The 27541-nt window shown below is 32.2% G+C and overlaps 3 protein-coding genes and 1 pseudogene across 4 annotated transcripts; 1 reads left to right on the top strand and 3 right to left on the bottom strand.

Moving 5' to 3' along the window:
• Positions 1 to 2704: 2704 nt before the first annotated feature.
• Positions 2705 to 4343, top strand: LOC146909064 (short chain aldehyde dehydrogenase 1-like). The gene is made up of 2 exons (XM_085730497.1): positions 2705 to 3130; positions 3211 to 4343. The coding sequence occupies exons 1-2, from the start codon at positions 3030 to 3032 to the stop codon at positions 4028 to 4030; spliced, it is 921 nt and encodes a 306-aa protein (XP_085586623.1). The 5' UTR covers positions 2705 to 3029; the 3' UTR covers positions 4031 to 4343.
• A 5021-nt stretch (positions 4344 to 9364) lies between these two features.
• On the bottom strand, positions 9365 to 18405 carry LOC146909065 (LEAF RUST 10 DISEASE-RESISTANCE LOCUS RECEPTOR-LIKE PROTEIN KINASE-like 2.4). The gene is made up of 3 exons (XM_085730493.1): positions 16197 to 18405; positions 12517 to 12549; positions 9365 to 12392 (listed from the first exon to the last, which is right to left on the bottom strand). The coding sequence occupies exons 1-3, from the start codon at positions 16966 to 16968 to the stop codon at positions 11230 to 11232; spliced, it is 1968 nt and encodes a 655-aa protein (XP_085586619.1). The 5' UTR covers positions 16969 to 18405; the 3' UTR covers positions 9365 to 11229.
• Positions 18406 to 18445: 40 nt separating this feature from the next.
• LOC146909066 (PR5-like receptor kinase pseudogene) lies at positions 18446 to 22806 on the bottom strand (annotated as a pseudogene). Its single transcript, XR_015020571.1, has 2 exons — positions 19870 to 22806; positions 18446 to 19769 (listed from the first exon to the last, which is right to left on the bottom strand). The product of XR_015020571.1 is annotated as a PR5-like receptor kinase pseudogene (transcript).
• Positions 22807 to 24963: 2157 nt separating this feature from the next.
• On the bottom strand, positions 24964 to 25728 carry LOC146909067 (LEAF RUST 10 DISEASE-RESISTANCE LOCUS RECEPTOR-LIKE PROTEIN KINASE-like 1.4). The gene has a single exon (XM_085729321.1). The coding sequence runs from the start codon at positions 25726 to 25728 to the stop codon at positions 24964 to 24966; it is 765 nt and encodes a 254-aa protein (XP_085585447.1).
• Positions 25729 to 27541: the final 1813 nt, after the last annotated feature.

Here is a 27541-nt window from a genome sequence, read left to right on the forward strand (position 1 = left end):
GGCAGTTAACTACCGAGGAAATCCTCGGCAGTCAACTGCAGCCGGATTTTAAATTCCTCGGCAGTTAACTGCCGAGGGGGCAAAAACGTATTTTACATGTGTGTCCCAGCCTTCTCTAATGTGTCAACAACAATTTTCATGACTAAAAGTCAAGTTTCTTGTAGTGGGGATGGATGATCAAAAGTCATAAAAATTGAAATAGGGGGATCAAAAAGCTGAATTTTAAAATAAGGGTACCAAAATTTTAGAAAAATGTGCCAAAAGTGCATTTAAACCTTGATAAGGAGAAAAAAAGCGAACACCAAAAAAATTATTTACCCAGAAAGGCTCAAATTGACCTATGTGTCCGGGAGAGAGCATCTCTCAAATCCACTATTATCGAGTTTCTTACCATAAGATACAAGGTTACAAGAAATTAGCCTTCAACAATAATTTATAATTTCTACCTTTTTTCCCCACTCTCCAGTCTCTTCCCTTTAAAAAAAGACTCAATGATTTTACTCTCCAAAATATTCAAAATATTTCTAAACTCAATATTCTGCCTCAAAATCACTCAATTCTTAGTAGCCTTTAACTACCAAAGAATTCCCTTTGTCAAAAAAAAAAAAAAAAAAAAAACTACCTAAGAATTCCCTATTTTGATGAACCATAGTTTACCTCACTCCCTGTTTGAACTGAAAAATATTAGTGTCTTGTATCTATAGATTTTTTGTTCGCCTTGCGTTTTAAGTAATAGTCTTGGAGCCCATCAGACTTGCCGAGCGAGAAAGCCGACCATGTGAAAAAATTGCCTCATTTACATTTTGTTTAGCTTTGATCGTTTGAGAAGGTTTTTCATATCTCTTTTTTAATATATATAGGGTGTTGTAGTTGGTTTTTCTTCTGCACCCCATTTGCCTAATAATCTTTCAAACATAATTGATCATTTCACTGTTTAATTTTAATTTTTTAATATATTTTATGTTATATTTTGCATGAAACATATTATTTTATGTGAAATATAAATATTGTGCATTTTCGATATTAAAAAACTTATCCAAATTAAATTTCATTTAATTGGATCGAAATCGACCCAAACCGCACCGTAAACAATCTTACTCACATCATCTCAAATAAATTTAATTATTTATGATAACGATGAATACACATACTTAATAAGAGTAATAAGTAATCCACCAAAAACAGTAAGTACATTATTCACACTCTTTCCTTAATACACTTTTCATAATTTTTTTTCTATTCCATCTCTTTCCTCTCAATTTCATAAGCAATTTCATTTTCTCTAAAAAGAAAAAAAAAATAAACATGTGTACACGTACTATGTTCAGGTCTTTAGACTAATTAAACTGTTAAAGTCCTCCAACGTCATCTAAACAAGAAAATGTCTTTAGTTTACAAGAGATAGATAACATTAAGGTATCTTTGAAGTTTGAATTAATTTACAAAAAAGGGTATACTTTGAATTAGCCCTAATAAACAACTATGGATTGGAATTACAATCCAACTCAATAAACTAAATAAGCGGTTTTATAACTGAACAAGTCTTCACGCAACTCTGTACATATAGAGCATGACCTACTTCATAGTGCTAGTCTAACGAATTTTGAAAAAAATATAATAACATATTAGAATTTGGATTGAGTCTAACTCAATTATTATAAAATCAATTTGTGATTTAGGGAATGCCTCACTTATAAACATGTGTTCATATATCTCATTAGTCACCCAATGTGGGAATGTTAGTGTTAGTGAAATGAAATTGCATGAATGAAAGGGAATAGAAAATAAATGATTAAGGAGATAATTCTATAACTGTTTGGTAGTAGTAGAGTGGATAAAATGAGAGAAAATAAATATGAAGCAATACACATATCTAAATGTTTTTATTTTTTAAATGGAAAATGTTATTAATTAGTTGTTAGAACATTTTTTTTTTCTCTTTTATTGGGTGAAGAAACAAAGCAGTTGAAAATATACGAGAAAGAATGATCTAACTAGATGCGGCAATATTTAAGGATCAAAGATGTTATGCGGTCGGTATATGTGTCTAAGAAGGGGTCGAGGGGAGTTCAATGGAGCGAAGACAACTTGGTACAAAGGTCTCCCATAGCCTAAATAAGTTGAAACAAGAGGTCTAAAAGAAGTGATAAAGTGGCTCGATACTTTGTGGTTTCCTTCGATGTCTATCGAAATTGATTTGAAACAAGTCGGCATCGCTAGCAACTTCAACACCAAATCCATATTCGACGCGATTTTGAACACTTGCAAGCTAAGTTTCATTAGAGAAACAAATAATATTGTTCATATACTCCCTTCGTTTCAAAATGAGTGTCATTTTAGCCAAAAAAATTTGTTTCAAAATGAATGTCACTTTCAGTTTCCAATGCAATAATAATAATTTTTAATTGTACCCTTCAATTAATACTATGTTACACTACTTCCAAAGTATTATTTTTTCTTTAATGAAAAACAAACTAATAGTTGAATAGGATAATTTGGTAAAATTGCAATGACATTTGACTACATTATTACATTCCTTAATATGTGTGCAATTGGCTAAAGCGACACTCATTTTAAGACGGAGAGAGTATTAGTTAGGGCGTCTTATGCTAATTCATAAGTTCATGATTATATGTCGTATATAATGCCGTCCATATATTACCCATTTTGTCAAAAATCAAATAAAATCTTGTGGACCGTGCCATCCTATCTATCACAATTCACACAACGTTTGAGAAGGGTTTTGGTAATATTTTCAAACCAAATATTACAGATGTTACATCAGTGAATGTTCAATAAATATGCAACACTGCACGACATGCACGGGAAAGTAAACTATAAAGAATTTGTTTATGGTTAGTAGTTCACCTAATTCCACAACTGAATCTAAGCACGCAACCTTTTGAAATCTAAGCTTAGCTGATTAAGACAGATCAATTAGTAGTTGGAACAGTTTTGGTCGGTACGTAGATTTCATCTTATTATTAGCTGTTCTAATTAATAGTATCCGCAACTATTAATGAATATATATGCATTTAAAAAAACAAAAATCTGCTACTATAAAAAGCATTCAAACTCTAGTGGAGTTGGTGGGAAAATCATCTTCCATGGCTTCAATTATTGGCAAAAGGTAACTATATTGTGGAATAGAGTACTAGTATTATAGAATATTTTTACGAATAAAATCTCAAGTAATCTCTCTTTGTGCAGGCTTGAAGGTAAAGTAGCAATAATCACAGGAGGTGCTAGTGGAATTGGTGCAGCTACTGCTAAACTATTTGTTCAACATGGTGCTAAAGTTGTGATTGCAGATATTCAAGATGAAGTAGGTCAATCCCTTTGCAATGAACTTGGCAGAGAGAACATTCTCTATGTTCACTGTAATGTAACTATTGAATCAGACATAAAAAATGTGGTTGATACCGTAGTTTCGAATTATGGTAAGCTTGACATCATGTTTAACAATGCTGGTATCTCAGATGACAAAAATAGAGAAATATTAAATTATGATAGCGAAGCTTTCAAAAGGGTATTTGATGTTAATGTTTATGGAGCTTTCTTGGGTGCTAAGCATGCTGCTAGGGTAATGATCCCAAACAAAAAAGGTGTTATTCTTTTTACTGCAAGTGTTGCTACAGAAACTGCTGGTGAATCAACACATGCTTATTCTTCTTCAAAGCATGCATCAGTGGGACTTATGAAGAATTTGTGTGTAGAATTAGGACAATATGGGATTAAAGTGAATTGTATCTCACCAGGAGCTATTCCTACTCCAATTCTAACCAATGCACTGAATATGAACAAGAGTGAAATGGAGAAAGTTTTGTCCTCAGTTGGTGTGTTGAAAGAGGCTATTCTTGAAGTTGAGGATATAGCTGAGGCAGCACTTTATTTGAGCAGTGATGCTTCAAAGTTTGTGAATGGAGTCAACTTTGTTTTGGATGGAGGTTATAGCACCACCAATATGTCATTCACTTCTGCACTTATAAAATGTTTCATGAATGGCACCACCAACCACATTGATCAGTAGTAAGAATTTGGATTCGGATCCTCAGCAACTGCACTGAACTATTATGAGGATGCATGCAGAGCTCTTGAATTTATGCATAGTTCTATATATATTTTTATTTGACTTAATAGTATTTTTGGAGATATTTGAATAATAAAAGAAGTTCAATTTTAAAAATGGTACACCACTTTTGTTAAAGTGATAAAATAAACCAAAAGTGCAATGAAGCATTTTTACTATGCTTTCCCTCTGATTTGTAACTAGTGTGACTATGCATTATCATAAAATTAATAATTAAATAAGAATCTATGAATTTTAGGCGGTTTCTACAAAATTTTGTGTGCTTTTGCCTTTGTCTTTCTCTATCTATTTATCTATCTCTCTCTCTCTCTCTCTCTCTCTCTCTCTCTCTCTATATATATATATATATATATATATATATATATATATATATATATATATATATATATATATATATATATATATATATATATATATATATATATGACATATTTTGATTTTTTTTAACAAAGACTAAAGAACCTTGTCATAATTGTGACATTACTTAATGAGCTAAGTTATAAATAATTTTTTGGCAAACTAATTGGAATATAAACTTTATAAAAAAACACTTACACGAAAACTTTTACAAAAACCCTTACAAGAAAAGAAATGTTAAGATATATTACAAGGGTCTTGTTAACGAGTGTCCACGGGACACTCTTTAAGCATTCTAAATTTAGTAATTATTTTTTAAAAATATGAAACTTTTCAATTTTCAATGCACTAATTACACAAATTTTAATAAAACTTTTACATTTAAGGTTCTTAACTAGTGCCTCGGGAGAACTAGTTAACATTTCCCATATTACAATGATCACTAGTATACTAAATGGATATTTAACAACCGATTATTTTATGGATATGGACACAAATTTGATGATACTCGTGCCCGCATGTACCCATACCCAGGGGCGGACCTGGACTTACAATGTTCGTGGGGCACAATTTTTTTTTTCAAATAATTAAATAAAACTAAATTTAATAAGAAATTATATTAAAAATAGTTGTAGCAACCAAAATTAAAAAAAAACTATATTTTCCATTTGTTGAAAATGAGCTAAAATTACATCATTATTAATTGTTCTAAGAACATCTTTTTCTATATACGTTACACGACGATCATTTAACCATTGATCACTCATCTTCTTACTTAGTTGACTCTGTACATATTCTTCATCCTGATTCAATTTCAATTTCAAACAATATAAAATCAATTTTAGTAGTCAAAACCTAATAATAGCTTGACAAACATATGTTGCTAACAATAAAAACTCAGTTTTTATGTCTTTTGTAAAACCACTTTCCAACAAGCAGCACAAAAAATATAGCTTGATAATCACAAAAACTTATATTACTTATTATTAATATTAAATTAAATAATTAATTTCATTCTCTATTTTTTTATAGAAGTAATTTCATTCTCTATATGTAAAAAAAAATACTTCATGTTATATGCATGTGCTTTGTAAAACATAGATAAATACTAAGTCCCGCATCGGCTACATTGCAAGCTTACAAAGCCAAACCATAATATAAATAAGTGAACAATATGAGGCAAAGGTAGAACAATTATCTTTGTGTTGCATCAATTGCACTGTACGTTGTGGGCCATTCACGTTGTGCATCAAATGCACTGCACTAGTTTAAAGTTTTGGCTATGAGTGTTTAGGACCAAACAAAAAAAATATTAAAAAAAATAGGATTTGTTTGGTGTGGCACTTGTCACACCCACACTAGGACCTAACAGGTCCTCCCCTACCATACCAGATAATAAATTAAGTAAATTACTAAATATCTTTGTGTGTGTATATATTTATATATAATAAGAGTTTGAGGTCTAAAAAAACCTAGTTTAGTTTGAGTTTAATGAAAGAATAACTAAAAAAAAGAGTTCGAAGTTTGATGAAAGAATAGAGTTAAACCAGCATATAAATTGAGTTTAATTGTGACAAATCACTGTGTCCTAGCAAGTAGCAACGTGAGTTTTTATTTTACTATATTTACCAAAAACAAAGTGATTAGGATGTGAAGCAGGTTAACATTACAATATTATTATTTTTGGTCAAAGAGTGAGTTAAGTTTATGTCTCCTAAACTTTTTTTTTTTAATAAATGAATTTTTAGCTTATATAAAAAGAGTAGTGTTAACAACACTCTCTTTTGAACACTCTCTTTGATACTCACTCTTTTATTGGTTTAAATCATTGTGGGTCTACAAATTGGAAATAGAACCCACACAAAGTGGTGGGACGTACATTGATTTCATCCCATAAAAAAGTGAGTGCTAAAAAGAGTGTTAAAAAATGAGTGTTGCTAGCATTTCTCATATAATAAAATGTAAAAAACATTATATTTGTTTGGTATAATAAAAAGGGTTTGTCTAACATGTGCAACATTGCACATGTTAAAACAACTAATAGTAGTAATTTTTTCTTGGAAAATAACAATTATATATTCAAAAGTTTTATATTTAACATTAAATGTACAAGTTCCAATTCAAAATTTCTATTTTAAGCTTCTTAACATGTGCAAATTTGCACATGATAGAAAAACCCTAATAAAAAACAAGACATTATACTTGTCAAAAAATATACATTATAAAAAATAACCACACGTTCTTGTACGGTGCACTTAGGGACTTATACAAACATGGGCAAAAATTGAAATAGCAAAATTATTGTACAATGAGCTTTGTTATGTCATTCTAGTGAAATAGCAAAATTATTGTACTGTGAGCTTTGTCATGTCATTATTGTGTTGTACATTTACTTATGCAAGCATTTCTCGCAATCAAAAACAAAAAGTGAAGTAACAAAAATATTATTGTACAAAAACTTATGCAAGTAGGGACATATTGTACAAGTATCCACATGCTAGTACGTTGCAAGCGGCCGCACATCACAATGTTATGTCACTATTGTCTCTAATCTATAGTCTATTGTTTCCAGCTCGTCATGTGAATATGTGATTTACATGAAGAAAAGAAACCACATGTGATTTACCTTCATGTAAAAAAAAAAAAAAATGTGTGTTTGGTTTGTGGTAGTTGATAAGTGTTTAAAAGTAATATCTTTTATATGTTAAAATAGGCATTTTAGTGACTTGTTACGCAAGTTATCTAAGGAAAAGTGATCAATTGTTGTAATTTCACCATTTATGCTTTACATGTCTCACTCTACTCAAACTTGTGCAGGAAATGACAAGCAAGGACCAAGAATCAACTTTCCAAGCTAAGCAGAACTCGCTTAAGCGAGATCACTTCGCTTAAGCGAGAAAGTTCCAGTGAGCAACATAGCATCTCGCAGCCAGCTCGCTTGTGGAAATTGGGATCTCGCTTACGCGAGATCAATGTCGAGAGCAAATGGAATTTCGCTTTCCATCTCGTTTCCAGTTCGCGCAAGCAAAGGTTCAAAGTCTGAAGCCAGCTCGCTCACGCGAGATTAGTCCAGAGAGCAACTTCAGGACTCGCTCTTAGCTCGCTTCCAGCTCGCTTACGCGAGATTCAACATCTTCAGGGGATAAGGTCCACGTGGCAAGACTTCAATGGCTAGAGTGGGATTTTCAGGAAGTTCGCTTGAGCGAGATCCATCTCGCTTAAGCGAGATTTCACGAATTCAGCCCATATAAATAGATTTTTCCTCTCTCTCTTCTCATTCACTTACTGTTTTATTCATTTTTCTGCATTCTAGAGAGGGGTTAGGGCATTTTCTAGAGAGAGAAACACAAAGCAAGGTAGTTAGGAGTAGATTCAAGCCAAGATTTGTTGAGACATCATGGATCTTGTCATTGAATCTTCATCTCTTCTTCATCCTTTGCAAGGCTATCATAGACATATGTAGCCACATCTACTCTTGAGGTTTTGAGGTATTCAAACAAGCTATTATGTAATCTTTTGATCATTTAATATATGGTTCTAGCTATTTATTCAATATTGTTATTATTCTTGCATTTAATGTTTTATTGAGATTTAAAATGATATGGACACATACTTTTGAATCTAGAAATAGAATAACAATCTATCTTAAGTTATGACTCTAGACATAGATGTTAATATTTGACAATCACTTTTAATCTAGAACTTAATGTTTTTGGGTAATTTAATCGGTTGGGAAATCGTCGATTAAACTATCCAATCGACTTTGTGATCGTTTAAATGTTTGGGAAATCGATGTTTAAATGTTCCCTTAGAAATAATGATATCATTTGGACACGAATGATATTGTCGAGTGATTGTGATAATATCGTTTAAAAAGCTAGAATCCGTTAATCGATCGAGAGATTGGAGCTGTTACGCTTGGTTGATATCTCTGACCCCAAGCGAAATAGCCCTATCTCTTCTCGTTTTGCTTTTATGTCGAATAGTTAAAAATAGTTTTACACAAACAAACAATTTATACCTAAACCCTTAATGTGATAAATATTGTGAAAATGCTTAAGATATACGCAACTCCCTGTGGATACGATCCTATATATATATATATATATATATATATATATATATATATATATATATATATATATATATATATATATATATATATACACTCACGTGTAAATAGTTTTATGAGATGTAAAAATCTTACATCAGTAGTAAAATTGCTATTGAGTTGAATTGATTTTATAAATTTGATTTTAATTAAAAATTAGTTGAATATAAGTAGCTTGTGTATGAATACTGACAGTATTCATACACAAGTTTGCCAGCAGTATTATACTGTCCCAAATTGTAAGTAAAAAAAAAAATACATTTTTAAGAAAACTAAAACATAAGAATTTTGGAGTATAGTTTTTTGTGTTTTATTTGGAATAAGTTTTAACAAGTTGATATGGATTAACAACCATAATTAAGGACCAAAGTCTTGATATGGATTGATAACAAGGGTTTAATTAGTACTCTGAAACGAAAACTTGATATGGATTTAAGAAGAAAACAATAAAAGGAATAAGTTGATCAGAGAATATACACTGATACAAAGGAATCAAGTTCCCATTTTTTAAGGCTCCATAAACTTCATTCTTTCATCAACTTCTTCAACTGTAAAAGTAATAGACATTTATTCAACCATGGAAAGACTGAAATTACAAGTGGAAAGTGCATGTTTGAAATCACAATGACTTGGACAAAATCATGTAGGCACTGTGATTTCACATCGTGATTCTACCAAACACGTTGTGAATCCAAATATGCATAAAATCACAAAAGCAAGTCTTAAATCTCAAATTTTTTGGAGACTGCTCAATTTATTCAAAATTAATCAGATGCATCATCTTGAATTGAGAGAAGAAAGAGTGATTTATCTGAATATACCTCAAAGGGTTTCCATTTAATGATAAAATGTGAATACATATTATGAATTGAGAAAAATGACCAAGATTAATTTACACAAGAGAAACCCCAATAACACATCTAAAAAGAATGAAACTAACTAAACTTGATAACAGATTCAGTTACAAAAATAAAAACAAGACTAGGATTTATTCAATACATAAATTATATTGTTACTTATAAATCAAAATTATTTTTTTTAATTACACACATAAATCACATTTTCATTTCTGCCACTGCGGAACTTATCTGATTTCATTGAACCCGTCTTCAGTAAGCTTGCTGATTTTGACTCTAAAAAATTGCTCGAAGACGATGAAGGCGGTAATGATGGCAAGTAAGCCAAGCCTGAGATAATAACTTCATTTTTTGAGAACTGTTTTCCGCACCTTGGTCATTCTTGTGAGAACTCCTTCCTAACTCTCCCAGAGATGACCCTCACATTCATTTCACTCCTCTTTCACCCACCCATAGTAACGGGAATACAAATCTTCACCCTCAGGTGGACCTAGCTATGTATCTCAATTTGTAGATACAACTCTCACAAATTGAGCTCACTATATTTTTCTCCCAAAACACTAACTGAAGCTCTCTATTTTTTCTCTCACACTCTTGGAACTCTCTATTTTTCTTTCAACTCTCTGTGAGTGAGGATTGGGTTGTTATGTTGTGTTTTGTTTGCTGAAGCTCTTCTCTATTTATCGAGAGACTAATTTGAAATATTAATAGAGTCAGAGACTAATTTGAGAGTGACTTACAAAGACAAAGACCAAATTGATGGTTTACTCCATGATAATTTCTTAAAAAAAAATCATTAAAAAAGATTTATTTGTCAGAAAAATAAAATAAAAGACAGCAGCACATGCAAAAAGATTGATATCATTCAAAATGATGCAAGGTGTTTTCAAAAAATTCAAAGAATACTATGTTTGTTAATGCAAAGAATACTGTGTTTCTCATTATTGTACTCCATTCTCACTACTTCGAGCTATCAATTTGGGTCCACTAGAAAGAGTCTTGTGCGATTTTGAGTCACAAAATTACAACTTTTTATAAAGTCTGTGATATGGTTAACCTGTGTTATATTCAAAGAGCATATAATTTTGGTATCCATTGTGTTATATTCAAATTTCCTCTTCCTATCTTGTAACACACTCTTATAGTTCATTTCAAGTTGAATATTTTGTTGCAACACACTCAATATATTTATTGCATGGACGAAATTAATTTTTATTTGATTATCATTGTGCAGCCTATTTTCATATTCTAAGTACTCCTCAGAATTTAATAACGAAACAAACATATGAGGAAAAAAAGGTTGATGCAGAAATACTAGTTTGTGATGCTTTCTTATGTGCTAGGTTAACAGGTAAACAATCATGCATTAAGTGCTAGAAATTTCTAGTGTTTTGATTTCTACAAATAGTTGAATGATTTAGGGGACTATATTGAGTAGGGGAAGGAATCTAGATGGGGTGTGAACAATGGACTAAATTCCTTATTGGTTGCATCATGGAAGTCACATAGAGGTGCATAATGGCGTGGATTTTCAAACTTTAAATTAATCTCAATGCCATCACTGCACACAAAAATAAATCAACTTATTATTCACGGCTTCTTCATTGAGAAGGAAGCTAGCCCTCAACAAATTTTCAAACAAGATACTGCATAATATGGACATTGCAAATCTTACTAAAAAGCAGTGAGGATATGCATCTTTTCGTGAGATGTAAGATCTTTAACATCATTGAAAAAATTACTACATAAGATTAGTTTTGAAGCTCAATTACTATATAAAATTGAACTAACAATTTAATTTCAAGATAGAACAGTTAATTTGATACAGTAAATGAATTTGTGTCATACCAATCGGATGAAGATATATGCGGCACTTGTAGTGGTGGCCTTTCAGAAGAAAATAAGACGGGAATTGGAGGATATGACATTGACGAAACTGGTCCTTGCAACATTTCTATTACTTTATCCATCGGTGGTCTGTCTGATGGATTCGTTTGAATGCACCATAGACTCACCAAAGTAATCTTTCTAACCATATCATTTTCTTCCTCTGAGATTGTCAAACCATTTAAAACAGTATGGTTACCTTGCTCAAGATCCTTATAAATCCAGTCTGGAAAGTACATTTCAGAAGTACATGACCCTCCAGTGTCATAGTTCTTTCTTCCTCCAATCATTTCAAGAATCAACATGCCATAACTATATACATCAGATTTGTAAGAAACTGCACCAAATGCTCTACTAAATACTTCTGGCGCCATATATCCTATAGTTCCTCGTGTCCCCAATATTGACACAGTACTGTCCTTTCTTTGACATATTTTAGCAAGTCCAAAATCAGATATTTTTGGACAAAAGTCTTCATCCAAAAGAATGTTTTGAGGTTTGATATCAAGATGCAAAATCCTTGAACTACATCCTTGATGCAAGTACTCTAGTCCTCTAGCAATGCCAATTGAAATTTGGAACAAAGTGTTCCAATCAAAATCACAAACAGCGTCAGGAAATCCACTCTTATAGATGAACTTATCCAGGGATCCTTTGGGCATGTATTCATATATTAGCGCTCTTTTATTCACCTCATAACAATAACCTAAAAGTGACACAATGTTCATGTGTGATGTTCTACTAATGCTAGCAACTTCATTTATGAACTCTTCCCCGTTTCCTTTTGACTCGTTTATTACTTTCACTGCCAGTTGACGACCATCAGGTAAACTTGCTTTGTATACAACACCATATCCTCCTTGGCCTAATTTATCTAGAAATGAGTTGGTGATCCTTTTTACTTCTGTATAACTATACCTTCTTGGCATCGATAAATTATAACTTTGCATGAAAATCTCCACATGTTGGTCCACGAGTTTTCTTCTTTTCCAGAAAATGATCTTATGTTGTCTACCTATACCCCTTTTAAGGTGACAACTTATCAAAATAATTAAGAGCATTGTTACCCCAAATCCAACAAGGGAAGCACCTGAATTTATGCAAAGAACAAATAAATAATTTTCATCAGTTTTTTCATAAAGTAAATGCCACCTCAGCGTGGGATGAGAAACCCTGATCGATCTTAGGAAGTTATATTTGTTTGTTATTCTTACCAATCACAATAAGTCTCCACTTCCATTTTGAACCTACAATAAAAAATTCAAATTAGATAGAACATATTATAAGCATGCATTGTCTCTTGGAGAGAAATCAAGGTCATTTCTTTTCTCGTTGGTTTGTATTTGCCTGCAGCAATGACAAGAAATGGTGTCCAAAAATATGTGCATGTTGATAATTTTAGGGGTCTAAAAATTTGGGTCATAGTTCCCTAAAAAAAAAAAAAAGTAATTTGGGTCACAGTCCACGTGTTAAAAGGGTTTAAAAAACTCTTATGATAAATGATGGTTGCTCAATAGACCCTTAAAATTGCTCACATTCCTGGAAAAAAAAAAAACTGATCGAGAGTTACGATCCAATAGAATTTACACACAAAAAAAGTCGCCCAATTGATTGAGCAATTTGAGGGGTCTCTATGAGCAACCACCAAAATAACATAGGCATTTGAAGTCACACAAGTTTAAAATTATCCCTCAAACCCTAACATTGTTTTTTCTTCATCCAGTTTATTGTTTTTGAAGAAAAATCAGGATTTTTTTGGCACAAAATAAATCATATTTTTTCGAAAAATATTGTTCTACCTTTTTTTTTTAGGAAAATAAAAAAAATTCTATGAAAAATTTATTTTTCAGAATGAATTTGCAAACAGTTATTTATTTCCTATTTTTTTTTTTCATTAAATGTTGTAAATTGGATTAAGAGTTGCCCCTCAATAAGGTTCTTGATGAAACGGAGATGGGGCCAAACAAATTCACTCAAGAGGCCCCCGAGAAATATGAGGTTTAATGGGGGCATAATAAAGGGGGCATTCTTTTTTTTGGTCAAGAAATGGGGTAATTTAATTTGGATCTTATTTGACAACTCTAGGTTACTATAGATCATTGGACCATTTTGGCAGAAAATTTCCTAAAATAATTGTTGAGAATTTGATTTAACTAACACTAATACTATGATGTGTGAAGCCAAATTAGTTGCAACCAATAACTAAATTGACTAAACAAATCACATACATTAAAAATAGGTTTAAATGTACTTTTGGTACTTCTATTTTCATTTTTTTTTTGTTGAAGTTTTAGAACCCCTGTTTTAAAACTTAGCATTTTGGTCCTCTATTTCAATTTTTTCTAACTTTTGATCCCCCAATACATATAATTTGACTTTTAGTGACAGTAAATTTCCGTCGGTAAAAGTCCTTTTTGCTGTAGGTATAGCTTTCAGTACCTATACCCACAAAATTAATCTGCAGTGAGAGGTTTGATTCGTCAGACAAGATTTTTTTGGTTTTACCTATGAATTATATCCGTAGGTGTAGGGCATAATTAGAACATACAAATCCACGACTCTAGGTACTTGGGGCTATACCTACGGTAAAAAGACCTTTCTACGAATAACTGTTGTCACAAAAAGTTAAGTTTCGTATCTATCGCTATACCTATACAGTTAAAGGACTTTTACCTTCACAAATTACTGTCACTAAAATTTAAGTTTGTTGTAGTTGGGATGGGGATCAAAAGGCATAAAAAATTGAAATAGGGGGATCAAAAAGCTGAATTTTAAAATAAGGGTACCAAAATTTTAGAAAAATGAAAATAGTTAGGGGTACCAAAAGTGCATTTAAGCCTTTAAAATAAGGAGGAGAAGAATGCACACCAAAAATTTATTTACCCAAATAGGCTCAAATTGACCTACGTGTACGGGAGAGAGCATCTATACAATATTAACGAGTTTTTTACTTAAAGATACAAGATTACAAGAAATTAGCCTTAAAAAATAATCTATAATTTCTACCTTTTTTTCCCAATCTCTAGTCTCTTCTCTTTAACAAAAGACTCAATGATTTCACTCTCCAAAGTATTTAGAATATTTCTATACTCAATATTCTACCACAAAATCACTCAATTCTTAGCCTCTAACTATCTAAGAATTCCCTATTTTGATGAACCATAGTTTACCTCACTCCCACCTGATGTTTGAACAGAAAAAATCAGTGTCTTGTATCTATAGACATTTTGTGCGCCTTGCGCTCTAAGTAATTGGGCCCGTTAAACTTGCCAAGCGAGAAAACAGACCAAGTGAAAAAATTGCCTCATTTACATTTTGGTTTGCTTTGATCGTTTGAGAAGGTTTTTCTTATCACTTTTTTAATATATAATTAGGATGTTGTAGTTGGTTCTTCTTCTGCACCCCATTTGCCTAATGATGTTTCAAACATAATTGATCATTTTCACTATTCAATTTTAAATTTTTTAATATATTTTATGTAATATTTTGCATGAAACATATTATTTTATGTGAAATATAAATATTTTTCATTTTCGATATTCAAAAACTTATCCAAATTAAACTTCATTTAATTGGATTGAATCATAATTTTTTAAATAGTCATCCAAACCGAACAACATGTGATTTTATTTTTCAATCGAATGATTTTTTTGCCTCAAAATCGACCCAAACTGCACCGTAAACATCTTTACTCACATCACTCTCAACTAATTTTAACTATTTATGATAACGATGAATACGTACTTAATAAGAGTAATAAATAATCCACCGAAAAAAATAGTAATTTGTGTACATTATTCACACTCTTTCCTTAATGGAAAAAGTTAAAATACACGACAAAAATAGTCGTCAAAATTGCACGACTTGGTTATTTGTAATGATTTGAGTTCTCTTTTAATTTAGATTTTACACCAAATGATGAATTTGGTCTAGTAGATATTTGTTTATGAGAAATCAAAAATACTTTTCTCCATATCATTGTTGAATGCAGTGTATTGTCGATCTCTATTGACAGTCAGAGGGTCCAACATGTATTGCACCAGGACACAAGGCTAAATACCACATCTTGTCTTCTCTGATGTTTATATAATAACTAGATTCATGTTTTATTTTAAAATATTATAAGCTAGCACCATTAAAAGAGATAACCACATGAATTTGTCTTGTCGTGCAAATTCGTGTGCTAATACTGTCGTGCGGTATATCAATCCTCTTCCTTAATACATTTTTCATAATTTTTTTTCTATTCCATCTCTTTCCTCTCAATTTCATAAGCAATTTCATAATATAATTTCTTTTCTCTAAAATAAAATAAAATTAAACATGTGTACACGTACTATGTTCAGGTCTTTAGACTAATTAAACTATTAAAGTCCTCCAACGTCATCTAAACAAGAAAATGTCTTTAGTTTCAAGCCTACACAAGAGCCAAACTCAAAAGAGATAGATTATACTTTGAAGTTTGAATTAATTTGCAATAAAGATATACTTTGAATTAGCCAACTAACAAACAACTTAGGATTGGGATTGCAATCCAACTCAAAAAACGAAACATGTGGTTGTCCCAAGTCTTCACGCAAAACTATACATCTAGAGCATGACCTATTTTTTTTTCTAAGGATTTTTTTTATAGCGTGACCTACTTGATAGTGCTAGTCTAACGAATTTTGAAATAACTATAATAATATACTAGAACTTGGGTTAAATCTAACTCAATTCTTATAAAATCAATTTGTATGCTAGAGATTGCCTCACTTGTCATCTAATGTGGGACTGTTAGTGTTTATGAATAAGAATTAAGTAAACTATAATGTAAAAAAAAAAAAAATATTATATGTTCATATTAGATTATCATTAATAAAGAAATGCAATTAGCAAAAATCTTTAGACATACCTGGAGATGGAAATTGCTGAGACTGTGGAGCTTCATTAGAACAAGATTGGTCTCCACAGTAGCAGGTTGTTTGCTTTGAAGTCCAGTTATAGCCACAAAATCCACCTGATTTTTGACAGTTCTCACAATCTTCAATACCAGCTATCCATCTCACCACAAATCCATCTCTGATTGCACTTTGTACTTTAGTCAAATCACTAACATCAATCGATGATTGAGTGACAAGAACAACCGTGCTTTCTTGGCATGACAAAGCTTGAGAACCAATATTAGAACCAAACCAAGTATAAACATATTCATCAGAAGAAACATTTGAAGGACATAGAAAGCGTCCGCTAGGCGAAGGGAAACTAATTGAAGGTGGACAACCATAGAAGAGTGTGAGATTGTTGTTTAAACCATAAACAAAGAGGTCGGTGTTTAATGTTGTGTTGAAATGTTTTGATGAACATAGTCCTTCTTGCAAATAGTCCTCTCTGGTAATTCTCATAACATGTAAATTAGGGCTGGCCTCCAAAACCAGATACTTGACTTCATTGATTGTTATGTAGCTGGTGTTGTTTCTGCAATTGAGATTCAACAACGGGTGGCCACACTCTTTAGGTCGATCCCCTCCCCAGAAAGGAAAACCAATTTGTTTTATAGTTCCACAATTAAATAGATTCTCACAACCTTCATCGGACCTCAAATACGAAGGTATCTGAATTAGTGTAAAGAGGATTATGAATTGAAGAATATGGAAAGTAGGGAGGATATTAAACATGGAAGCCATTCTGAGAGATCAAAGAACCCGATCGAGAAATGAAGGATGTAACACAAAATGACAAAAAAATGCATTTAAGAAAATACGCGGTGATAGTGACTTGTATAAAAAATTCGGTAATGTAGTTAATTAAGACAATTTACAAATGGTCCCAGCAAAAAAACGACGTCATGTAATTTCAAATTGTTTAAGGATTGAAAGAAAAAGTTATTACTGCTGTCGTAATGAGGAGAAAAAGAGAATAATAATAGAAGAATAATGACGAAGCATAGATTTCTTTCTTGCGCTAGAACAAAGTAGGACAAGTGTGAGTGAATTATAGGATTGGTGTCCGTGATATAAACATAAAATCTTGATTTAGTCAGCTTAAAATTAATAATTATAATGGGAGTTGATTCAACTCTACTTTCACTTTCATGTTTATATTATGAAAAATCAAATTCATCTTTCAATGCATCATAATTTCCATACTTTGTGTAGTTTCTAGAAAACTGTAATGTTGAATTTGATACATTAACTTATTGTTGTAGTCGATGATCGTTGGATATGTCTTAAAATCTCTTCAAAGAAAGATTAGAAGACTGGAGGTTCTGCCCTGTCTTCTGCGTTGCAAGGTCGATTTTTTTCTCTGCTTAACGGTCTTGTGGGCTTGAGGTGGCCTGGGGCTTCCTCTAGGCAGGTCTCTTTTTCTGAACCATATTTAAGCATTCTTTCACTCATTTGTTGAGTGATCTTAAGAGACAAAAAACATATGAGGGAAAACCACCCTAAAAAAAAAAAGATGTGAGGGAAAAGATGTTTATTAAGAAATACAAGTTTGTGATGTTCTCTTATGTGCTATGCTAGCACGTCCATACACTATGTTGCATTGAACATGGAGAATTCTGCTATTTTGATTTTTATAAATAGCGGAATGATTCGGGGGGACCATCGTGGGAAGGGAAAGGAATCTGCAAGGGGTGTGAACTGTGAACTCTCTTATAATCGTTGGCATTCAGATTAGTACTAATAATAATTTGAGTCTTTTTTAAGTTAGTGTAATTACGTTAGACACTGTTACAAACACTAACATCAACGTGTAACTGACACATGTCAACACCGATACAAATTTGAAAAAATGAATTGTTGAACCCAATCACATGTGCCGTGTCGGTGTTAGACATCAGACACACTTTTAACGGTAACGGTAGTGTTGGTACTACATATATGGGTGACTACATGTTTTAAGAGAGGTTAAACCATTTTGTTGTTCTTGCTAGAAATAATGTCCGAATGGGACATGCAGAAAGCTGTTATTATAGGAGCACCAATGGATTAGAGTATAAAAAATAATTAAGGTCTCATTTTGGGTGTTCAATTGGCATAGTATCTTAGTTATAGGGGAAAGAAGGCCTCCTTAGGAAAGAATGGACTAAATCTTACTAAAAAGAAGCGAGGATATGCATGCTTTCATGAGATGTAAGATCATTAAAATGATTGATAAAACTATATAAAATTGGTTTTGAAGCTCAAAAAATGATTCACAAAGGTGTATGCCAGACCCAGTTTTGACAAGTTACAATTATTTCATTTTGGTACCAACTGAACTAATAATTTGATTTATAGATAGACCAATTAGTTTGATATTGTAATTGAATTTGTCTCATCCCAGTCGGTTGAAGATATATGTGACATTTGTAGTGGTGGCCTTTCAGGAGAAAATAAGACGGGCTTTGGAGGATATGGCACTGATGAAAGTGGTCCTTGCAACATTTCTATTACTTTATTCATCGGTGGTCTGTCTGATGGATTCGTTTGAATGCACCATAGACTTACCATAGTAATCTTTCTAACCATGTCATTTTCTTCTTCGGAGATTGTCAAACAATTTAAAAGTGGTTCATTACCTTGCTCAAGATCTTTATAAATCCAATCTGGAAAGTACATTTCAGAAGCACATGACCCTCCTGAGTCGTAGTTCTTCCTACCTCCGATGATTTCTAGAATCAGCATGCCATAACTATACACATCAGACTTGTGAGAAACTCCACCAAAGGCTCTACTAAATATTTCTGGTGCCATATATCCTACAGTTCCTCTTGCCCCTAGCATTGACACAGTACTATCCTTCTTTCGGCATATTTTTGCTAGTCCAAAATCAGATATTTTTGGACAAAAATCTTCATCCAAAAGAATGTTTTGGGGTTTGATATCAAGATGCAGAATCCTTGAACTACATCCTTGATGCAAGTACTCTAGACCTCTAGCAATGCCAATTGCAATTTGGAACAAAGTGTTCCAATCAAAATCACAAATAGCATTAGGAAATTGGCTTTTATAGATGAACTTATCCAATGATCCTCTGGACATGAATTCATATATCAATGCTCTTTTGTTCACCTCATAGCAAAAGCCTAAAAGTGACACAATGTTGATGTGTGATGTTCTACTAATGCTAGCAACTTCATTTATGAATTCTTCTCCATTTCCCTTTGACTCGTCTATTACTTTCACCGCCACTTGTCGACCATCACCTAAACATGCTTTGTACACAACACCATATCCTCCTTGACCTAATTTATCTCGAAATGAGTTTGAGATCCTTTTTACTTCTGTGTAACTATATCTTCTTGGCATTGATAACTTATAACTTTGCATGAAAATCTCCACATTGTGGTCAACCAGTTTTCTTCTTTTTCTGAAAATATTCAGTGGAATAAGGCTTTGTTGTTTGAAAATACTCATTTGTTGTCTGCCTTTACTCTTTTTAAAGAGACAGCTAATCATAATGATTATGAACACGGTTACTCCAAATCCAGCAACTGAAGCACCTGAATTTATGTAAAGCACAGATAAATAATTTTCATAAGCCCCCATAATGCCGGATGAGAAACACTGATCCTAGAAAGTGATACTATTAATTATTCTTACCTATTACAAGCCCCCGGTTCCGTTTTGAACCTACAATTCAAAAACCAAATTAGATAGAACTTATAATAATCACGCTCATGCATTATCTGGAAGAGAAATAGTCATTTAAGATTTCCCTAATGCTTAATTTTATTTATTTAGTAGAGTGTCTATTAACTTCCGTATTATTTTTTAGTATTCTAGAGACTTTATCATATTATTTTTTAGTGTTCTAGAGACTTCCACATTATTCTTTAATATTCTAGTGACTTCCATATTGATCTTCATCATTCTCTATTATTCTCCTCGGGTTGGGACTCGTCCTCGAGTCAAGATCTTCTTCATCCTCAAGAAAACATTTGTAACCTTCTCACTTAGGATGAAATTAGCTATTTTAAAAAACATGTCTTCGACTACCATTTTAAAATCCTTCAGTTATCGAGTCCAAAGTAATCCAAGGGAGAAATCAATAGTAACATCTTCCCAAGGTGGCTTGGGAACTGGACGAGGCATGTATAACTTTGTATCTCATCTTTACAAAAGTGTAGGTGTTGGCATAACCATCACATAAGGCAGGACGATCATATTGTCAAGGCCGCTCAAGAAGAATGTAGCAAACATCCATGAGAATAACATCACACCATAACCTTTCTTTATAATTTTTACTAATGGAAAATGAAACAATGCAGTGTTGAGATACTTTTACCTTATTGTCCTTGTTAATCCATTGTAGCTTGTATGGATCTTGGTGCTCAATCGGTTGAGACTTTAACTTTTCTGCTATATAGTTTGATGCAACATTTCACATATTCTATTATCGATGATGTCATTAGAAGCCATGTCTTATGGGGTGCAATGAGTGCGGAAGATATCATGTTGAAATTCTAGCGCGTCAGTTAGTAGATGTTCTATGTGATGTTCCAACACCAGGCACACAGAAAACGAATGTTGAGTTTAATGTTTAAACATCATGCTAAAAAACATAAAAAAACGCAAAAATAAATGACAAGAAAGTAAAACGCACAAAAGGTTTGTTGACCCAGTTCGGTGACAAACACACCTACTCTGGGGGCTACCAAGGCAGGAAGGAAATTCACTAGTGTAGTCTTTATTCTAAAGTTCTCAGCAAACCACATTTACAACTTAAGACCTAGGACCTACCCATCTTGATTTCAATCTAGGAACTCCTAGATCTGAGATCCCATCTCACTATCCCACAAACAATCACAGCCCCTGTGAATATAAGATTACAACTCAATATAGTGAAGTTACCTTCAAACACAAACTACTACGTTGCTTCAAAGCTTTGGTGTAGAAACAAGTTATAACTCAATAAACAGTCCTAAGCTTGCATCAAGGTGATACAAGAAAGGCTCACAAATAACAAAAAACACAGTCCTAGATTTGCATCAAAACGATACAAGAGAAGATACACAAAGAACACGACTCAAAACCCTAAAAGCTATTCTTTTGAATGACGGCTTGAATGAATAATTAGGTCTTGAAGTCTTGTATATATACTGAAGAAATATGGGCTAAATAGTCTTGTTGAGCTTCAGAACAATGCAGATCCTTCAGCTGATCTACGTAACAAGAATTAGTAACAAATATAGAAAGTCCTAAAAGGTAGGAACATCTTTAGGAACCACCAAACATATCCATAGATTCCCTAAAATATTGTTACTCTTTTAGGAATAAAAACACATCTGATTCTGAACAAATAGCGCGTTGCTTGACCAGCAAGAAATAAAGGCGTGGATTCCTTAATAAGATAAAGCGTGCGTACATCTAGGCATAAAAACAGGGCACACTGAATCGTGCCAGGATGTTGGAACATCACATCCAACATCAACACATGAATATATGTTTTAGCAATAATGAAGCCAATACAAATACTCAACACATGTCCTAGCCAAAGTTCTTCTTTGGCTGATATTTTTTGCAAGCTTCTTTTAACCTCCAAAGATTCACCAAATTCAGCAGGAAGATATACCTCGTTATATACTGGTTCATCATGCTCATCTTTCCTGAAAAACTTCAAGAATGTCATCGGAAACATATTCATCATCATATATTGGATCTCCTTTTCTCTCTTCTTTAAACACTTCGCATATGTCAACACCAACATATTCTTCATCGTATATTGGTTCTTCCATTGATTTTTCTTCAAACGATTCATGGATGTCTTCTCTTTCCTCTTCAAAAATTTCATGTGTATCTCCATTAATGATGGTGATTGATTTACGATTTGGACATTTTAAGGCTATGTGGCTAGAACCTTGACACAAGAAACATTTGGGTGTCTTCGTATTTTTTTCTATGATTGTGTTATGTTAGGGATTGCATGAGGAAATAGGTTTATGGGTTGGTGGATTGTGAGAATCAATATGATTTCTAGTAGAGGGAAGAGTTTGACAAGAAGATTTTTTCGATAATTGTAGTTGAGTAATATTGTCCTGATAATAATGAGGAGGTAAAAACTTTCGGGTTAATTCTCGACGCATCTTCTTCTATGTCTCGATCTTTCTTTTCCCTTCACGCTCTTGTTTCCTTTTAATATTTTCCCACCAAATTGAAGCATGTTTCTTCAGCTTGACAACAATAATCTTTACTTTTTGCTCTTGTGGAACCTCCTTATACTTAAACACACGTTCAACAGTTTGTAGCCAATCTACAAATAAACTCATTGGGTTGTAGTTTCCCTTTAAAATCTGAAATGTCTACTTTGATACATTCATCTGAAGTTGACGTCGGTGTGAGTGATTGCTTCTAGATGATGAAGAGTCACTACGGGAGCCATCATCAGATCGTCTATGTTGGGCTTCCAATAATACTTGTTGAGCGTTGACAGTCTTCTGTAGTAGTTGAATATGTCGCCTCATTTCTTCTATCTCAATTTCTTGCAAATTTCTTTGGTTTATTTTTTTAGGTGGCATTTTGACATTGGTGATCGGTGATCTTTTTATTCTGAAGATCGTGGTGGTGCGTGGTTGTTTTGTTTGTGGTGTTAGTTTCGCGAACAAATGACCGCAAAGTGAAGTTTTGAGAAAGTAACTCTTTACTCACTTGAAAACTCACTTTATGTTGATTCCTTAGCTCAAACTCAACCCCAAGGTATCGTAACCTCCTCTAATGCCAAATCTGGTTCAAGGGCAAAAGGAAAGGTAGAGAAAATAGAGATACTCTCTGATATTCTCAAAGAAAGATATTATTATTTGAATGCTTCAATGCTTGGGTATGCTAAATACTTGGTGGTGAACCATATTTATACTACTCTAGTAATGCTCCACATTACAAATTATAATGATCTAGAAGCATTGATTACAAAGCAAAGTCTAGAGATATGGATACTCTAGTTCATATGACTTGAAGGATCTAGAAACATTAAGACTTCCCTAGTACTTAATTTTATTTTATTTAGTGGAGTGTTTTTTTATTTTTATTTTGAAACATTATTTAGTTGAGTGTCTAGTAGCTTCTTTATTATTCTTTAGGATTCTAGAGACTTTCATATCATTCTTTAGTGTTCTAGAGACTTCCATGTTATTCTTTAATATTTTAGAGACTTCCATATTATTTTTTAGTATTCTAAAGACTTGCATATTATTCTTGATCATTGTCTATCATTTGAGTTTTTTTCCCAGTGGGAGAAAAACCCACCTAAACTTTCGCTTTGTATTTGCTTCATTCCCTCGCGTGTATTGTCTTTATCTTGGATTATATTGTTTATTCTAATTATATTGTTTATTCTAAGTTGAAAAATATTAATCTTGCACTTCCAACTTGCCAGAGATTGGTTAGATATAGTTGGAGTTGATTATAATTTGTTGCAAGTTGCTTGATTAGTACTAATTTCCTAGTAGTTATGATTGTTAGCTTACTTAGAATTACAATATAAAGTGTATGTGATACCCCTTGTAATCAATTTTTCTCACCCGATTAATTCTAAATATAATCAAACATTCTCTCAAATTTATTTTCTATTTGTTACCAAGACTGCAGTCTTGGGACAGTACAAAACCTATAAAACATGATTTAGGGCACTAACTACTCCATAAGATATTAAGAGATTGATTTGAACATTTCAAGTAGATTAAAAAAACTATAAATAGAAGAGAAAGAATAACTGTGAGACAAAATATTAATTAATTAAATGGTATAATTGAAAAAATATATAATTGAAAACTCTGGCAACTCTGGCACTCTCTATAGTTTCCGGTCCATATTAATTAAATAGTATAATTGAAAAATATAATTAATATTATATTGAATATTAATAGAGTTAAAATTGTGAGACAAGATATTGTACAAATTGATAACAAATTATGCAAAACATAATAAATGAAAACGACTAGTTTTGATGTCGAATAATTACTCAACTCTATTATTTCATTTGTTTTAAAATGAATGTCGCTTTAAAAAAAAAAAGAAAATTATTTTAAAATAAATGTCACTTTCAATTTTCACAATATCAATTACATCTTTTCAATAGTATTTTTTGCCATCGATTGATTAAATTTATTACCTACAGCAACCTTTGTTTTCGAATTCCATCCAGTGACAGTTCAAACAAGGCAAAGATGAGTGAGTATTTTCAAGGAAATGTTGCAGAAAGTTCATGCCAAATCAAGGAGGATATTCTAGTCCAAGAGTTTAACAAAAGAAATATATTTTGTTGGAAATTAAAGAAATCTTTCATTGACTAAAGCTAACTGGTAAATATAAGATTCAAGTCAACAATTTCATAAAAGTCAATTATAATGGTTTATGAGCAAAGCAAAATGGTCAAAGTCAAAAAAAATACACAATGTTCACAGTTCACACTCATAACATTAGGAAAACAGTTTATTAAAAACATGGTATCAAGATAATGTTTGAGATAGCTTATGCAAACAATTTATGTCATAAACTGTTTGACATGTAATCAAGAACTTATAGACATGTAATCAAGAACTTATAGACATGTCATAAACTTTATGACATGTCTATAAGTTCTTTTCAGCTTATTTTCATAAGCTCTCCATAATAGCTTATGAAGATAACTTATAGCTTATATGATATAGAAATAACTTATATGACAAGCGTTTATGCTATAAGCACTTAATTATACTAACCTTAAAAAGGAAAAGAAGACATACCGTGGAGATGTGAACAATCTAAACCTTCAGTTCCATCAGGACAATAACATGAAAATTTATTCTTATCATTTCCCCCACAAGTTCCATTACTTAAAGTGCATTTTAAGCATGCTTGAGTATCAAACACATATCTCACATCAAATCCACCACTCAAAGCTTTGTTCAACCCTTCAATTCCACTACCTAGCTTCACTTTCTGTGTTACCTGAACTTCAATACGAACTCCTTCACAATTTATACTCTCTGCAGTTGCAGAATCCATAAATAAAGCACGCTTGTTTTCATCTTCCTTGCACGAAAACGAGTTCGTGCTACCGTTCATACCATTTGGAAGCTTGATGCCATTTGGACAGTTGTATAAAATAGTGATGTTCCTCACATTAGGCATATAATGAAAATGACTAAAGTTTAAAGAGGTGTTGGTTAAAGCAGAAGAACAATGATCATAAACAAGGTCTTTTCGAAACATTGACATGGTGTAATCCAATTGATCAATACGTAAGACAGAGAAATTTTGTGAAGCAATTTGAATGGTTGTGTTTTGAAGATGAGAATCACATTTAAGGTTGAATTGATTGTTGCTACCACAATAACTTGGTCTGTTTTGTCCCCAAAATGGATAGTATATGCCGTATACTTCACCACATGTGTATGGTTTGGTACATCCTTCATGTTTGTTATGTTGTTGGCAAATTGTTGTTGACAAAGTAATCAAGAACAAGAACAATATTGGCAAAGCCATGGAAGAAACATGAGAAATGAAACAGATTAATGTGAGTTTGAATGATTGTGATTCTCCATGATGATGTAAGTATACTAGACTAGACTAGAGTTTTCTTTTTAATATGTTTGTCTTTGTTTTTGACATTTGACTTTTCAAAATTTAGCTAATTTTTACATGCTGTGATTCTTGTTTCTTGGTCTTGTTTATATACGTGGCCTGTTTATAATTAAGTTTAATTAGGATGTTGCTTTTATTATTTGGTTAAGCATCAGTGTCATGTGTGTGAATACATAGATTAAGTTCTTCAAATGTTGGATTTGAATACTCTCAGTCGTTATTTAGTAATATGGATAGTTTAATACTTAACGTCTTTCTAATGATACTATGTAAATAAATGTACAAATGTTTTAACTTTCTAATGTTACGAGGTAGTATATAGACTCTTTCTAGTCTCACCCCATATAATTCTATTTACACCTAAATTTATTTAAAATTTTACAAAAATACCAAAATTGTCCTCTTCATGTAAATTTCTAAAAACCCTTCTTTCATTATCATTCTAAACCCTCATTCTTTTTCACCCACAAACCACCATGGATATGCAATCAATACCTACTAAAATCGATTGATACGTACTCGATTCATACAAGTAAGTGAATTTCATAAATTTCTTCGAGTTTCTATTTATCGTTTGCTCTATAATTTATTCGATGTTGTTAATTTTACCATGGATTTTATCGTTGTTGTTAATTTCACGTTTGTCTGTCGATGTCGATTTGTTTGATTTAAGTTTACATAGAAGGGTAACGTAATTTAAGTTCACATAGGTCTCACGTGAATTTAGTTTACGTACATATTCTAAAAAGAAATAACATACACGTAAACTCAGTTTACATGAACTAAGTAAACTCAGTTTACATAAACTGTGTAAACTCAATTTACGTTATTTTACTTAACTTATGTAAACTCAGTTCACATAATGTATGTAAACTCAGTTTACATAAACTGTGTAAACCAAGTTTATGTTAGTTTACATAGTGTATGTAAACTCGGTTTACATAAACTACGTAAACTCAGTTTACATAAACTGCGTAATCTCAGCTTACGTTAGTTTACTTAACTTATGTATACTCAGTTTACATAGTGTATGTAAACTCATTTTACATAAACTACGTAAAATGAATTTACGCTAGTTTATTTTAATTAAAGGGTATATTAGTAATTTTGGGGTGTAACTTGGATTATTTGGGGTGTGGGTAGTAAATAGACGAGGATTTTTAAATAGACGAAATATTAATAGTCATTGAAAACTTTCAAACAAGTTGTAGAGTATGATGTTCAGCTTAGTCCTTTATTATAAAAGTTAAACTTACCATGCTAGCAGTTAGCCTTAATCAATCCTGATTTTCCCTCCTTCGTCCACATTAATTGTACCTTCAACTGCCAACTACCCACTAAACCCCCATGCATTAAACTTGACGTTTCAAAATTACCTCTTTGAACTACAAATGGTTTTCAAACTACCCAATCAACATCCTGAGAAATTTACCTATTAAAGGACATTCATTGTAAAACGAATGAGAAATAAATAACCCATTATTGTCCGGTAAGTTGCAATATTACCAGTTAATTGTAGAAACATACATAGATAAGAGTTTGAGAAAATAATATTATTAACTTACTTGAGGATAAGGCAATTGATGAATGGCATGTTGTAGTATTACTTCCATTCTTATAGAAACATCTGAATTCAGTTCTTCCGTTGTTGCCACACATTCCACCGGAATCAAGGCACCTCTGGCACTCTCCATAATTTCCAGTCCATTTCAAA

The sequence above is a fragment of the Medicago sativa genome, chromosome 7 (assembly GCF_051527215.1).
Source record: "Medicago sativa cultivar Bolivia chromosome 7, Bolivia_mono, whole genome shotgun sequence".
In the NCBI taxonomy this organism is placed as follows: domain Eukaryota; kingdom Viridiplantae; phylum Streptophyta; class Magnoliopsida; order Fabales; family Fabaceae; genus Medicago; species Medicago sativa.